This window comes from Trichosurus vulpecula, chromosome 2 (genome assembly GCF_011100635.1).
Source record: "Trichosurus vulpecula isolate mTriVul1 chromosome 2, mTriVul1.pri, whole genome shotgun sequence".
Classification (NCBI taxonomy): domain Eukaryota; kingdom Metazoa; phylum Chordata; class Mammalia; order Diprotodontia; family Phalangeridae; genus Trichosurus; species Trichosurus vulpecula.
In genome coordinates this window covers 223,370,258-223,386,761 of record NC_050574.1, presented here as the reverse complement: position 1 = coordinate 223,386,761, position 16,504 = coordinate 223,370,258, and the positions used below count along the sequence as shown (strand labels likewise).

At 39.7% G+C, this 16,504-nt stretch overlaps 1 protein-coding gene across 3 annotated transcripts in view; it reads right to left on the bottom strand.

Moving 5' to 3' along the window:
* UBR3 (ubiquitin protein ligase E3 component n-recognin 3) overlaps positions 1–6,596 on the bottom strand; it is a 312,264-nt gene extending 305,668 nt beyond the window's left edge. For all 3 annotated transcript variants that reach the window (XM_036747217.1, XM_036747219.1, XM_036747218.1), the window contains exon 1: positions 5,993–6,596. In XM_036747217.1, the coding sequence (XP_036603112.1) occupies positions 5,993–6,558 (566 nt within the window). In that variant the 5' untranslated portion in view covers positions 6,559–6,596. The remainder of the gene's footprint in view (positions 1–5,992) is intronic.
* Between the last annotated feature and the right edge of the window lie 9,908 nt (positions 6,597–16,504).

Genomic DNA, 16,504 nt, shown 5'->3' with positions numbered 1-16,504 from the left:
CACCAACTCAGGTGAAAGATGGTCACTTTTTTGGCCAAAGCAAAGATCTCAAAGACCTTCTACTGAATTACACAAGGGTTGTAATCTATGTTGGTGCAAGGATACTCCCACCAACAAATTACTGATACTTGATATGTGGTAAAAAAAAAAAAAAAGAATCCTATTATGTCACAACTAGTGAGTTTTATTGTAGATATTCATTTAAATATTTTGCCAAATAAAAAATAATATCACACATGGGGATCTAAAACAGGGCTAGTCCCAACTGAGATTCAAATCACCTCTTATGCCTTTTAATTATACTACTGTATATCTTTAAGCAATGCTAGTAATATTTATCATGAAAAGCCCCCAAATTAATAATTGATGTGTACAAATGGAGTTGAAAAAAACTCCAAGAATTTATCAACATAACTTTACTTAAATTCGCACAAAATATTTTTCTTTCATTTCATATTTTTATCACTTGCTCAACAATGCTGAGAATCTCAAGCTGTGAAGAAATGGTGATATAGTCCCAGAAAATGAAAGGACACTACTCGATATCTTAAAGATTCCATTTTGTTTAAAAATTTATTAAGAGATCATTACTGCTAAGTACTTAGGTTTTCTTTTTATATCAGGGTATGTTATAATCCCTATAGATGGCTATTAATTTCACCCAAAGATAATGTTAGTAGTCAGTAATGAGTAGTCAGTAGTGGGTAATGTTGGTTAAATCCTAGAAACTGAGCATAATACAAAACACATGCTACTGATAAAGTTAATACATGCTCTGGATAGTTAATAACCACGATATTCAGATACCAGTATTCCAGAAAAAATAAACTGAAGATTTACTTTATAACTCATTTTGATTATATCATAAGAAAAGTTTTTACCCTTCAGATCCTACATTCCATCTCTATTATGAGGATGGTTAAATATGGCTGTCTTTAATAAAAAGACTTATGAATCATTATTTCTATAACAGATTTTATAAGAACTTATATAGAGCCTACTACCTGCCAGGCACTGTACTAAGCACTTTACAAATACTATCTCATCTGATTTTTACAACTCTGCAAGGTAGATAACATTACTATCTCCATTTTACAGCTGAGGAAACTAAGGCAAACAGAGTTTAAGTGACTTGACCTGGGTCACACAATCACTAAGTAAGTGGCTGAGAACAGATACGAACTCAGGTCTTCCTGACTCCAGGCCAAATACTCACTTAAAAAAAAAAAAAGATACACAGAATTCTGACAAAAACTGCAAAGAATTTACAATCAATGCCTCCTCCTTGAATGCCAAAATACAGGGGCATTACTCAATTGAAATATTCATGATATTTCAAAATAAATGTTTATACTCCACATTTACTAGTAATAAATTAATTAATAAATGCTTATAATCAACAGTTGTGTTCAATACATCTTCATATACCAGAACCAACCACTGCACAGTAAAATGGATTTTCCATTTTACGCTTCTTTTAAGTTCATTAAAACATTTAATGGCAATATTTGCCCAATTCACTAATAGCAAAGCAGAGTGCAAATAACACATTTACATCTGTTTACCTATTACTAATTTCCTCCATTCCACAGCTTTAATGATCATCACATCCCAACTTAATCCATAGAGTAAAAAAAAAGTGCTTTCTTCAAGCACGTTTTGGATTAAAACCAGTTCAACCAACATTTATTAAACACCCACTGTGTGCAGAGCACAGGTACTAGGCAATTGAGGGGTTGAGGATAAGGGAAGACATACAAGAAAAGACATACTTATAGGCTTCAGTGAGCTTACAGGCTAGCAAGGAAATGTGACATACACATAAATGCACCAAAAGTACAAGCAAAGTACTGTGTGAGATCTTGCAGAAGGAGGGAGGTCATTAATGCCGGGAGATCAGAGTTTCAGTTGGGTTTTAAAATAATGGGTACAAAATCAGTAGGTAAATGGGGGAGGGTATCAAAGTTATTAAAAGCACAGGAAAAGCATTAGCCAAGAAAGTAAAGCAGTAAAGTGAAGAGTAGGGACTAAAGTAAAATGAAGAGTAGAGACGAAAGGAAATGGGGAAGAGGGTTAGCGTGTTGTCCAGTTGGCCGGATCATACAATAAGTTGAAAGGTTTTCGAGATAGCTGAAAACATATCAGTCCATGGAGGGCTTTGAATGTCAAGTTAAAAGGTTTAAACTTTACTAAGTAGGTAAGCAGAGCTGTTACAAGGATTTCAGCAGAAGACTGACATGAACAGATCTATGCATAGAGAAGATTAGTTAGTGCAATAAATATACTGGAAGGGTCAGAGAGTGGAGAAAATCAAACTTCTTAGGAAGCTACTGTAGGATACCAAGAAGGGTGATAACACCCATAATAACACCCATATTAAGAAAGAAGAAGGGTCTTATGAAGACAGAATAAAAATACATTAATAACTGAGTTAATGAGAAAGAGAACAAGACTCAAAAAATAACTTATTTCGTTAATATTACCAAACCAAAAAGTAAGAGCCGACCAACCTCTCCATAATTACTCATTTGAAAGTAAAATGGAATATTCTGATATAGGTTAGGACAAACCTATCCAAAATTACACTTCAGATCTCCAAACATGATGAGTGCTAACCACCTTCTAATTCTACTTTCAACAAGAAACAAGAAATTTTTTCTCTTCTATGCTATTATTAGGAACACCAAGTTAAAAGCAATCTTTCCTTTATGCAAGAAGGAACTGAATGATGAGACTGAAAAGTTCCATAGCAGTTAAAAAAAACTGACCAACCAGAAATCCCCAATAACATCTTTACTCATCAATGCCCTCAAAAAATGTTAAGAAATTTTTAAGACTGCAAAGGTTTAAACATACACTATCCCTACCAGAATGATCAAGTTTTACATACCCATACCTTGTCGGAATTCAGTAGTTCATGGGTCCTGTAGATTTTGGGTCCTGTCAAAATTTCCAGCAAACACCAATGAAGCAAAAGCTATATTGGCTATGAAAGTAATGGGCTAATGTGACCAAGAGAGGTTACACTGAATTCTTCCAGGTAACTGCTGAGAATTCAGGACCATAGCATGGTCAGAAGTGCAGCTGAGAGAAAAAATTCTCTGCTATTCAACCTCAGTCTATTTTGGCATGTTACCTAAAAACCACTTACCGCACATAACCCATAAAATCACTTGAAAACTCTAGTCCACCTGGACAAACACGTAGGTCACTATGTATGCAAATTATAAATTTTTTTGGTCCTATCCAGCCCATACTTCTACAAGTGCAGGGAATTCCCTCTGTGGAAACTTAATAATGAAACTCATTTGTAATTTAAGAGCCTTACTGAGTTGGAGTTGACTGAGACACTGAGGAAAATAGAGGTCAAGTGAAAAGAGTATTGTATTTGGAGTGGGAGGACCCAGTTTCAAATCCTAGCTCTGCCACCTAATCCTGTGTGACCCCAGGCAAGTTGTTAAACTACCCTGTGCCTCTCAGTTTCTTCATCTGTAAAATGAAGGTGTTAGATCAACGATCTTGAAGGTCCCTTCCAACTCTAAATCTATGATCCCATTATTTGCCCAGTGTCACACAACCACTATGTGTCAGTTAGGATTTGATCTATGGCTCTTCTGCCTCTAAGGCTATCTCCTCCAGCCACTAAAGCACAATGACTCTGCCCACAGTATGCATTTAATAAATGTTAATTGACTTAAATAACTATTCCGAATTGAACTGGTGAATTCCAAAATGTACACAGAATCCGAAATAAGATCATTATTAAATATTCCATGTCCACTGTCTCTGATATTTGCCCACTCAAACTTCTAAGCTAGGGTGAGCAATTACACAAGTATCTAAAGGTTACAAGAAGCAGTGTATCACAGATGAATAGAGAGTTAACCTGCAGCCAGAAATGATTGGGTCAAAGTCTTGTCTCGGAAACAGTCATCTATAATCCTGACAAGACATTTAACCTCTCAGGACTTTAGTCACTCCCTTATAACTATCAGTAGCAGAGAAGGTTCCAACCTGCTTTGGTGGAAGAGACTTTCCTCACCCTGGAGTTCCAATGAAATCACAGGTCCAGTCCCTATACCTATTCAAAGATACAGAAATGAAGCCATACAACATGGATTCCAGCTTAAGATGAAAAAAAAGCCATCCCACTTTTCAAAATGAATGTTCTAAGTCTACCTTCAAAAAAAAAACTGATAAACAGTCCTACTCTTACACTGTGGCATTATGATGACAGCTTAGTTTTGCACCTCTAATACAAAATGTAAGACCCTAAAAAAAAAAATCACAAGAAAACTTCTCATAAACAGTCAAATCCTAGGTGGGATTTTGCAGACTTCTCAAGGCCAAGCAAGATCAACCATAAAATTTATTGAAATCATTAAGTAGCATCTTTAAGTAATATTTTTTCTATTCCTGTATGTTCTCAGCATATTTTTTTTGGATGTATAGAAATACTCATGTAAAATAAGATCAGTAAAAAGCAAAAAAAAAAAAAAAACCAGCAAAAGCCAAAATTAAGAGAATCCATCACAAATAACAAAAAAGGGCAGCAAACCAGAAGCCCAAAAAAGAAGGATTAATAATACATAAAATATTTATTAAAAGTTTAAATTGTTCCATATTTGATTTAAACATGAAAATGAGATCTCAAATGTCTTTTTTTTATATGATTTTATAAGTACGCAAAAGGGAAAAATGGAGAGGACTAAAGTCATTAAACTGCACTAATAACTGTAAGGATAGAAAATTTTTTAATTTTTAACTTTTAAAGCCAATTCAATCAAGTCATCAACGACTGCTCAACCAAAAGCCCCATCTTTCATTGTTATATACACCTTAGAAGGCCCCAACTTTTACTAATATCTTCTATGCAGACAGCTTAGCAACTCTTTGCTGGTCACCTTCAGTTTCTGAAAGCCACCTCCAGATTATCGGCACAGTTTTTTAAAAAACATTCAGTTACATACATACATAAGTATCCAAATAATGTTTGTGTGGAGGGTAAATGAAAGAGGAAGTGGTAGACTAGCTGGACTTGGGGTAAGGGGTTACCTACCTGAGTTCACATCCTGCCTCAGGTACTACAGGCAGTGTGACCCTGGGCGTTATACTGACTCTCTTATGGTCTCAAGAAAAAAAAAATTAAAGATCTTACATTACAAATGCGATGCCAATCTACATTAGCAAAGGGAGTCTCCTTACCAGGAGTTCTCGAACCCCCTACCCTATCCCTACCTCCCAACTCCTCCCCACCCCCTGAAAAAAGTCAGCATAGAAAAAAATCTTCCCCTGCTGAGAACAAAATGTTTAAACATCTTTTTTCTTGAGAATAACCTTGCTACAGCAACAATGTCTCCCCCTTCAAAATAAGAGGGGAGAACACACACACACACACACACACACACACACACACGTGTAACTGCTCCGGAGCACAGTTCCAGAGATCCCGGGGTCACAACCCAATACCCCGCTTGACAGCTCCAGTGTCTTTCCCCGAGGCTCCTCCCTCCTCTCCACCCACCTCCCGCACCAAACACACACCAGCACGCCAGGCTCCAGCTCCGCGGCTCCTTCCTCCCTCAGCCGGGACACTTCGGAAGCCCCTGCTTCAACTCGTCCCTCTCCCGACATGACAGCATCTCCCCGCCCCGACCCCAGGCTGGACCCATTTCTCCTCTTCTCCCCGCTCCCCTCCAACAGCCCGCTTGGGCCGAACCACAAACCCGACAGCTCCACGGCCCTTCTCTGGGACAAGTGTACAACTGACAGCCCTGCGGCCCCTGCGCGCCGGGGCAGCTCCGGGCCCTGAAGGCGACCCTGGCGCGACAGCCCCCTCCCCCGCCGGTGACAGCTCCGATACCTCTATCCCCATGTGGCTCCGGCTCCATCGCCTCCCCTTCCCCCACTCTCCGGTCCGCTGACAGCTCCGGGAGAGCCCCAGGGAGCAGCTCCCTCCTCGCCTCCCTCTGCCCCCCGGTCCCCAGCTCACCCGCTCTCCCGCATCACGTTGCTGTCCCCGCAGTCGCAGGCGCCTCCGGCCTGGCTGCGGAACATGTTGAAGTCGTGTCCGGTGTGGTCGCCCTGGTGGAAGCACTCGGCGCACAGGGACATGCAAGGGGAGATGCCGCACGTCCGGCACCGGTAGGCCACGAAGTTGGCTGTCCAGACCAGGCCGCAGAGCGCCGCGGGGTCGTAGGCCCGCACCGCGGCGCAGAACTCCTCGTAGCCGCCGCCGCCGGCCAAAAGGCACTTACACCACTCGAGGGCCTCCTCCTCCGCCGCCCCTGGCCCGCCGCCGCTGCCGCCCCCGCCGCCTCCTCCGGCCGCCGCCGCCTCCTCCCCCCCGCCCTCCGCCCGGGCCAGCGGCCGCTCGGCGCTCAGCACCCGCTCCAGCAGAGCCTGCAGCTCCTCAGCGCCTGCCCGGTTGTCCGGCCGGCTCAGCGCCGCCTTCAGGTGTGCCGCCGTGGCCGCCTTGTCCCGGCCCAGCTCTGGCTGAGGCGGCTCAGACTGAGGCGACGGCTGCCCCCCGACAGCCGCCGCCGCCGCCGCCGCCATGATGAGAGCTCAGAATTGGGAGAGTCCAGAGCCGGCGGCTCCGGCAGCCGCTGCTCCTCCCGGGATGGTGTTGGGGAGGGGAGCGGGGGGGGGGGGGGGGGGAATAGACGGCTGAGCTCGGCCCCGGCCCAACTCTCGCGATAGCCGAGAGCTGACGCTCACTTCAGCCCTTCAGCCCTCGCCCCGCCCCCTGCCCACGCCCCTTCTCTCCGTCATCCCCTCCCCCATTCTCCTTCCGCTCCTCCCTTTACTCTTCTGAGCTTCTTGAAATCTTCTTTAGCTCGAGGTGTCTTCTACACCTGCTCCTCTCTCCCTGGCTTTATTTTAGTGTTTTCACCTCTTCCGGTCACTCCCGTGCCCTCCACTCCCCGAGTTTCCTCCCCTCCTTCGTACCACCTCTCCCTTCTTCTCTGGTCCCCGCCCTCCCTTGCTCCACCTCTGTCTGCTTCTCCCCTCCCTGGCTCCACCTTCCCCTCCTCCCTCACCTTCTCCTTTAATGACCACTTCTCCGACCTCTTATTCTTCTTTCCTCCCTTTCTTGTCAGTTCTTTTGACTTTCCTCTCTCTCCTCTCCTGAGGCGAGCTCCCCGGAGGAAAGGGTTTCATCATGAAATGCAGATTTGGAGTCAACTTAAAGAAACCTTCACGAGGGCAAATGTTTTGACATTTTTTGCCGGCAATTAAGTGACGTTTCAAAGGACGGTCTTGGCAACCTTTCCATCAGTCGATTTCTGGAATGATGAACGAAGATCCTTTCATCTTCTTCCAGAAGAACCGATATATTTATGATTTCTTGCCACAAGTGCTATAGGAACTTTGTACTGCATCCTTTCTATACAGTCTATTTTATATAATTGCGCTTTTATTTTCACGGTAGATTAGTATTAACATCCCTTGGTGACAATTACTGTATTACTTTTCCTCCTGACTATTGTCATTGTCTTCTGAGTGATGTTCAATTCTTTCTAATACATTTTGCAGACCGCTGCCAAAATCATCTCCTTAATGTACCTGTGTGACTCCTTTGAAAAAAAATCATTTAAAGGCTTCCCATTTCCTACTGAATAAATTCGATACTTAATGCTATTCAAGATCTAGTGCCAACCCAGGGTTAGCAGACGTGACCTGGGTGAAGATCAAGCAAAGAAGACAGAGAAGGAGCAGTCAGATTGGTAGGAGAAGAACCAGGAAAGAGCAGTGTCATGAAAACCTAGAGACAAGAGTGTATCAATGAAAAAAGGGGTAGTGAAGAGTGTTAACGGCTGCAGAGTGGTCGAGAGATAAGGATTGAGAAAAGACCATTAACAAGACCCTCACCTCCTGCCAGATAGGTGAAGAACTTAAAATTTACAGAAGGACATACTTCTTCAGACATGGCCAATTTGGAAATGTTTTCCTGGACCACATGTTTATGATGAGGATTTTATCTTTCATTTTGTTTTGTTTTTATCAACTGGGAGGACCAGAGAAAGAGACAAATTATAAAAACATGTAAAAATTGATTTTAGAAAACATTAAAAAAAGAAATTGTCTACTGACAATCTACTTTATTAACTCTATCCTCTATATTGCTATCACAGACTGGACTTTTTGTCAGAAGCCTTGAGCTTTTTGCTTCCTTTACCTTTGCTCATACCCTTCCTTTTCCTTGACTCCCTGCTGAAAGGCTACTATTCTTCAAAATCAATTTTCAAAGATTACTGCCTACAAGAAATCTCCAACTTCCCACATATCTAATATAACTTACCTTATAATGTAACTATTTAGGGACATGTCCTATCTCCCCTCCTAAATTTTAAGTTCCTTATGTATAGTAGGCGCCCAATCAGTATTCCTTCAGTGAATTCTGAGGTAAATGTAAATTGGATTTCTATTTTTTAAAGGCAATAGAAAAGCTCAGTTTAAAATAATCCTATTATTCTTTAAAGTAACACCTAATATGTTTTGTAAATCTGGGTTTTCATTTATTATGTTCATTTAAAATGTGACACACCTGAGTAGGAGAATGGGTGAGTGTACTGTCTAGAATAACATGACTGAGAATGAACTTTTTATAAAAGAGATTTGCAGAACAATAGTTTCTTTTCCTAGCAGGCCTTTTAAGGAAAACCTCACTGCATTCAATGGCTGGCTTATTCACTGGATTTATACAATAATTTTACAGAATAGAGCTGTAGTAACAGTAATTATCTATTAACATACGACTTTACTTCAATGAATTCAAAAGACTAGAAGGCAAAAAACAAGAAGGAAAAATTCAAGCACCTGAAGGAGCTTGCTAAGCTGATGAGAGCAGCATGAGTATTTCTAAATCTTAGTGTTAGAAGACAGCCAACAGGACATACCAATAATATGATATCATTTCACATTTCCTTGCCTTTCATATTAGTAAAGTATTTGTCCAATTATTCTTAACAATGATGTGAAATTCCAAAAGCTTATAAATATTTTTCTCCATGAACAACCACATTAACTTAGGAACAAGAAATTAAAATTCAGGAATATTTTTATAGCATAGTGTGTGGGTTTGTGTGTGTGTGTGTATGTGTGTGTGTGTGCTCTTGAGCTCAAGAGCGTGAATATCAGGCTATCTAAGGAGCCTTGATGTACACTGGGAGTATGGTAAAGAGCCTAACGAAGTGTGTTGTCATTGCTCCAGGATTTCCTTCCTGTCCAACATAACAATGGAGAACACTCTGTTTTTCAGATTAAACCCAGAATATATTGATATCTAGTAGGAGTTTATTACAATCTTGAATATGGTGGCACCTGTATATTCTTGGATTTCTTCAGCCTTGTCATCCCACCACCTGTCACACAGGCCTCTTAGCTTGATCTGCATATCACAAAGCAAGCTTATATATCCTCATTTTTTCAGATGAATAGATACTGCAGGAGATATGCATAAATGCTTATATATAGGGTTTGCTTCCTACCTGCTAATATTATCCCTGCTGAAATTTAGAAAAAATATTTCTGACTTTTCAGAGCCTTTAGAATTATTAACTCTAACTTAAGATGAATAAACATATTTCTACCCAAGAAGAAATTAGTTCTGTGGGTTTAAACTGCCTTTGAAAGTTCACCAGGAAAGGATGTTCCAAGCCTGAATATCTAGAACTTGCATGTATGAAACCTGAATTTTTCTTCCAGTGATTTAAAGGAATCGTTTTTGTCACAAGGTTTGTTTTCTGTTTTTTCGCCCACCTTTCACAAGTTTGTGGTGAGGGAATTAAAGATATGGTAGCTCCTACCTCTAGTTGGGGCTGCTGGTGAGGTTGAGGCTATCACTACTGACCTCAGAGAACCTCTACTTAAAATGTAGAGGATCGAACTGATTCACACAGTTAATGTGCCATGATAAATAACATTTGAGAAAAAGGTAATTGTAAGAGGGGCTGTTAATAGTCTTTTAAGATTCTGTTATAGGTATCTTGAAATTATCATCTTTTCCCCAAAACCTTTCTCTCTTATGAACTTCCTTATACTGATTGACACCACCATATTTCTAGTCAACACCTCAAATCCTCACTCTCACCCCAAATAGCTAATCTGTTGTCCAATCTTTCTTCTACTTTCACAACAATTCTCATTTATGCCCCCTTTTCTCCACTCGGCCACTTCTCTAGTTCATGGCCTCTCTGCTTGAACTGCCAAAATAACAGCCTTCTAACTGGTGTCAAGTCTCACTCACTCAAGTCTATCCTTTGATTAGCTGCCAAGGTGATTTTTGTAAAGTGTAGGTCTGACCTTGTCACTCTCCTGTTCATTGAGCTCCAGCCAAGATCAAATATAAAATTTCCTATTTGGCATTTAAAATTCTTCATAATCTGTCACCTTACTATTTTTATACCTTTCTGAAAATTTATTCCCTCCACGAACCTGGCAATCCAACTACCCTGACCCATTTGCAGGTCCCCAAAGCAAATCTTCTAGTATTTATGCCTTTACACTAACGGTCCTCCATGCCTTGAATACTCTCCCCTCTCTGCCTCTTAGTTTCTCTAAATTCCTTCAAAACAGCTCAAATCTCACCTCGTTTAGGGGGCCCTTCTCATTCACCTAGCTGCTAAGCAGACTGCCTTAATCTATTTTGTATGTATCTTCTATGTACCTAGGTATTTGTAAGTTGTTTCTTCCATTAGAACATAGGCTCTTTTTTTGGGGGGTGGCGGGGAGAGATGCTTTCTTTGTATTCCCAGTACTCAGTATAATGCCTGGCACACAGTGAATGCTCACTCTTCTAACTAAAAATCTTTAACCTTTTAAGCAAAAAAGATCTTCACAAAGAAAATTAGAGCACTGAATGGTACATAATTTTGCTGCCTCCCCAAAACCGGTAGTACTACTGAATTCCTATTCACTTTTAAATTCTCACCTCAAATCCCACTTTCTCCAAGAAGCCGTCCCTATCCCCTTTTATTTATTAACTGATCCCCTCTCCCCCACCGCATACCTCAAAGAGCACTTTGTTTTATAATGTCCTAATGCACTTAATCATGTAACATTATGTATCATATCTGTGTTATCTTTTCCCCTGCTAGACCGTGAACTCCTAGTTGTCAGGAATTATGTTTTATCCAAACTTCATATTTTTGCTAGCACCTACTACAGCGCTTTACAGTGGTTCTCAAAAGTGGTCTGGGGACCCATGGGGGTCCCTAAGATCCTTTCAAGGGCTCTCTGAGGTCAAAACTATTTTCATAATCATATTAAAATATCTTAATTTCCAACACAAATAATTAACACATACAACCCACAAAAGCAAAAGCGTTTACGGTTTTCAATAATTTTTAAGAGTGTAAAGGGATCCTGACACCAAAAAGTTTGAAAACTGCTACAGTAAGAGCTTTTAAAACATTTGTGGTCTTAGTTGTTGCATGAAAAGCTTTCAATATAAAATTTTTAAAAGAATATATTTAAAATACTCAGAATTTTAAGTTAACATTAGAAGTTATATCCCTGCCCAACTTCTAAACATAGGGCAAGCCTACATTATTATCTGTGTGTCACATATATGTACACATATAATTTTCTTACATTTGAATTGATGATCCTTAATGATAGTATAACTTTCTTATAGTATAATATAGTATATAGTATAGTATTCTATTTATCAAAGGAATCACTATCACCCTTATTCTTTTATTTTCTCCCTTATTTCACAAATTTTACCCATAAAGTGGGATAGGGATTAGGGAGTGACTTTGTTCTAACATCTGTGATTCCCAAGACCACTGCCTTGGAGTATCAGAGCCACAGTCCCCTTCAGACTATAGAAGCTACAGGATTCTTAAAAGCAGTTAGGAAAAAAAAAAACAACTGTTAACAGTAGTGTAACCCGTTCTTCTCAAGAGATTTTTTTTCTCCATACTATTTTGTGTGTCTCTACTAGTGCTCAAAAATGTCAAAAAAAAAAAAAGCATGGTTTTATTAAAGAAGGATGAAATTAATCCATTGGGAACTTTCCAAATGTGCCCTTTCCCTATTAATCAGGAGTTGTGGGAATGAGACAATGGCAATCCCTGCAAGGAAAAAAATAAGCTGAGTAAAATTACAGGCTGCTAAAGTGCTAAAGTAAATATACAAAAGTTAAGTCACTAAATGGAAATCACACAAAAAAAATGATGCATAATCATCTGTTTTGTTGCAGTACTCCACACCATTAGGCTTTTCCATCTGACTTTCAGCCGAAACCCCCCATTTGTGTTGTCTCCTACATTTAAATATGAGCTCATTGAAAGCTGGGACTGACTTTTTTATTTTTGATACATACTCTCCCTATCGAGTTTGGTGGCTGTTCAACGGGCCCAATGCCATTATTGATTGTCTTGGAAGCTTTTTACCTGCCCTATTTTTCTAGCCTGGGCCAATTCCCCCCTCTTTAGCCAGCCTGATTGCCCTCCATGTCCAGAGGCTCACCATATTAGGACTGGACATAGTACGGATATCTATGGTATTACTGCAACATAGAAGTATTGTAAGCACTTCACTATTACCCTTCAAATAATTAAATAAGTATTTATTGTGCATCCATTATGTTCTAAGCACTGTGCTGATGAGCTACGGGATATACCAAAAATCATAAGATATAAAGTCACTGCCATTAGGAAGAGAAAAATTAACACACATCAGTCATTTTATCAAACAAAGATTAAAGAAAAATCTTTAAACAATTTAAATAACAACAGCTGACATAATAGGCTTAATATTCACTGAGTAAAAAACTAAAAGAGGAGAAAGAAGGGTGAATGGAAGCAATTTAATTTTTAAGTATATCATAAAATATCTTGCAAATGGAGATTTCTTTTTTTCTTTTAGAGTTACTGTTCACTTTATAAATGTTCACTTTAATAAATGGGGTTAGGGGTATATTTAACATCTAAACACACTAAAATGTGATTTTCTGAGACATCTAAACTATACTTACTGTGTTCCTCTCACTGGCTTAGTTATAAAGTTGGGACATTTTTAGTAATTTTCTCAACTCATGTTTTACAAATCTCTTCTGTGAGAAAGCATGACAGTGCATTAACACTTTGGCCTACATTCTCTCCACTATAGGATTGTCTGTGAACTTTGTGGGTGCTTACTAGCCCTCTATTGGTTTTCCGATGTCATTACAACTTACTGTCTTTTTTTTTCCTTTTTTAACTTAAAAAAAAAGTCCTCCATTTCTATCTTTTAGTTTATATCATTTAAATTTCTTCCTGTATCCCTTCAAATCTCTCTTCCAAAGAGCCAATTATCTTCAAAAAGAATTTTTTAAAGAAAAAAGTAGAATAAAAAGAAAGAAATCAGCCCCCAAAAAATTAACAATCAATCAATACATCTAATATATCTGACAATATATGCAATGTTCCACACCTCTGGACATCCCATTCCTCCCTCCCTCTCGCCTCAGAAAGGTATAAAGGGAAATATTTTCTCATATCTCTTCTTTGAGGTCAAAACAGTTCTTTGTAATTTTGTAAAAAAAAATTTTAATTGTTTGAGGGTTATTTTTCTTTCCATTTGCATTGTTATAGTACTCGTGTTTATTGTTTTCTTGGTTCTGCTTACTTCGTTTTTCATCAGTCCATGTAAGTCTTTCTATGCTACTCTGTATTTATATTTGTCATTCTTATAGCACTGTGATATTCTATTACATTCATGCACCACGATTTGGTTAGCCATTTCCCAGCCAATGGACATTGACTTTGTTTCTGGTTCTTTACCACCACAAAACATGCTGCTATAAATATTTTGATGCCTTTCTTTGTATCATTGACTTCCTTCAGTCCCAGGGATTTTCAAACCCCTGGCTTTTCATGACACTGCCCTTTCTGTTTGTTTGTTTGTTTTTATTTCCCACCTATTTGGCAGCTTGCTCCTCCCTCTCAGCCTCCTTTGCAAGATATCATCCTTCTTCCACCTCTTGTCTGTGGGTGTATTCCATGGTTCTCTTGTCTGCTCTCTTCTTTTTCTCTCTATACGTTTAGTGATTTCGTATGTTGTATACCCAAACCCAGTCTCTCTCTCTTGGATTTCAGTGCCACATGACCAACTAACTATAAGAAGTGAGCAAGAGTTAAGGAAATGAATGCAAACAGTTTTTTCCTCTCAGTTTGACTGGAAAAAGAAATAGAACTATAAGATGGTAGACAGTAGCTTGAGAAAATAGTGAAGGTCTTTTTAAGGATGGTGGATATCTGAGCATGTTCACAAGAGTAAGGAAAAAGTCAGTGGATGAGAAGAGATTGAAAATTAGGGAGAAAGGATGATTGTCAGCCTGGGAACCATCTGCTAGAGGAGAATGGAGGGCTTGAGATGAAGACAATGAGTAGAAGTGTTGGTGTCTGAACCTCTAAATTCATGGCATATCATTCAATAGATATCATTCAATAGATAATTAATCACATCTGGCCTTATGGTATAGCTTACCTCACTGCTTTATATTTTATTTATCTTTTTACCTGGTTGTAATTCCCATTAGAATATAAATTCCTGAGGGAAGATACCATGTATAATGTAAATTATACCTCCTGAATTTTAAGGGATAGTCCTAATTACAAAGAAAATATATTTCAGGACCATATAATCATAGATCTAGACTTAGAAATGACCTCAGAGGCCATCTAGTTCAATTTTATTCCAATTTTATCAATGGGGAAACTGAGGCCCAGAGAAAGGTAAATGACACGACCAAAATCACACAGGAAGCAAGTATCAAAAGTAAAATTTGTTCTCAGGTCCTCTGAATTCAATATCAATATTCTTTCTGCTATACTTTTAGGAGGCTCTCTGCAAAGGGAAGGTCTTTTGATTTCTCTAGCAGATTACATCCTCAGTCATCCTACCGGCCCCCGCCCCCTTCCCTGACTCCAACCTCTCTCTATGTACTGGTTCCTCCCTACTGCCTGCAAATGTCACATCAATCCTTAAACAACCTTTATTAGACTCTATCATCTCCTCAAGCTTCTTTCTTATATATCTCTTCTCCATTTCTCAGACAGACTCTTGGAAAAAGCTATCAACACAGACCACCTCTACTTCCTTTCCTTTCACTTATTTCTCAATCCACTGCATTTGGCTGCCAATTTCACCACTCAGCTCAAACTGTTCTCTCTCAATTACTTCTTGCCACATCTCATGGGTTTTTTTTCCTCACTCCTCATTCTTTTCAGCCTACCTATTACATTTTATCCTGCTCTGACCATCTCTCTCTGGGTTTCCATTACATTTTTCTTTCCTAATTCTCCCCCTACCCGTCAGTCTGATTCTTCTCAGTATTCAAATGCCGGTCCATTTTCTATATCATACTTCCTAATTTTAGGAGTTCTCAGAAGCTCTGTCCTAGGTCCTCTTTTTTTCTCTCTCTTCAATCTCCTTTGGTAGACTTACGATCCCATGGGTTCAATGAGCATCTGTATGAGGATGACTCCCATATTTAGATATTAAGTTCCAATCTCTCTAGGCTTCAGCATCACCAACCTCCATCTGGGCATTTCCAACTGGATGTCCTAGAGACATCTCAAACTCAATATGTTCTAAACAGAACTCATTATTCTTCCTTATAAACCATCTCCTCTTCCAAACTCCCGAGTTTCTGTCAAAGGTACCACCATCCTTCCAGCATCTCAAGGTCCTAATCTTGGCATTATCCTAGACTCCTCACTCATCTCACATGTCCAGTAACTTAACAAATCTTGTTTTTTCTATCTTCATAACATCCCTTGCATCTGGCCTTTTCTCTCCACTTGCACACCTTAGTTCAGGCTCTCATCACTTCCCACCTAGATTATTGTAAACAGCTTCCCTAATTGGTTTTCTGCCTCGTCTGCCAAAGTGATCTTCCCTCAAGTATAGATCTAATCCCTACTCAAATCAACTCCAGAGGCTTCCTATTGCCTCTAGAATAAAACATAAACGCCACTGTTTATCTTTCAAAGCCCTACACAACCAGGCCCCAGACTAACGGGACTTTTCTTTGCCTCTTAGTCTGCAATCCAGGCTAGCTGGCCTTCTCTCTTTCAGACATAAAACATTCCCTCTCCCCTTTCTAGGCCTTTACCCTGGCCTTCTCCCGTGCTTGGAATGCACTCCCTCCCAACTTCTATTTCAAAAGGACTAACTCTTCATCCATGAAACAATTCCAGCATCATCCTCTTCTGCATAAAAGCGTTTCTGATCCCCCAACTCCTAGATAGTGTCCTCCCTCCCCAACTACCTTGTATTTAAAGACTCTGTCTATGTTTGTATTTATTCAGTTTATATTTACTGCTTCAGATATTTATATGTTCTTCTTGTCTCTCCCAACAGAAGGTAAGCTCTTCCTAAGGATTATTTCATCCTTTGTAGTTGTATACAGCACCTGGCAACCAGCACAGTGACCAACAGAAATATTTTTTTCTTAATTTTTTTCCCAATCCAAGAGCATTTTTATGGCGGGAGATGGGGTTGGATC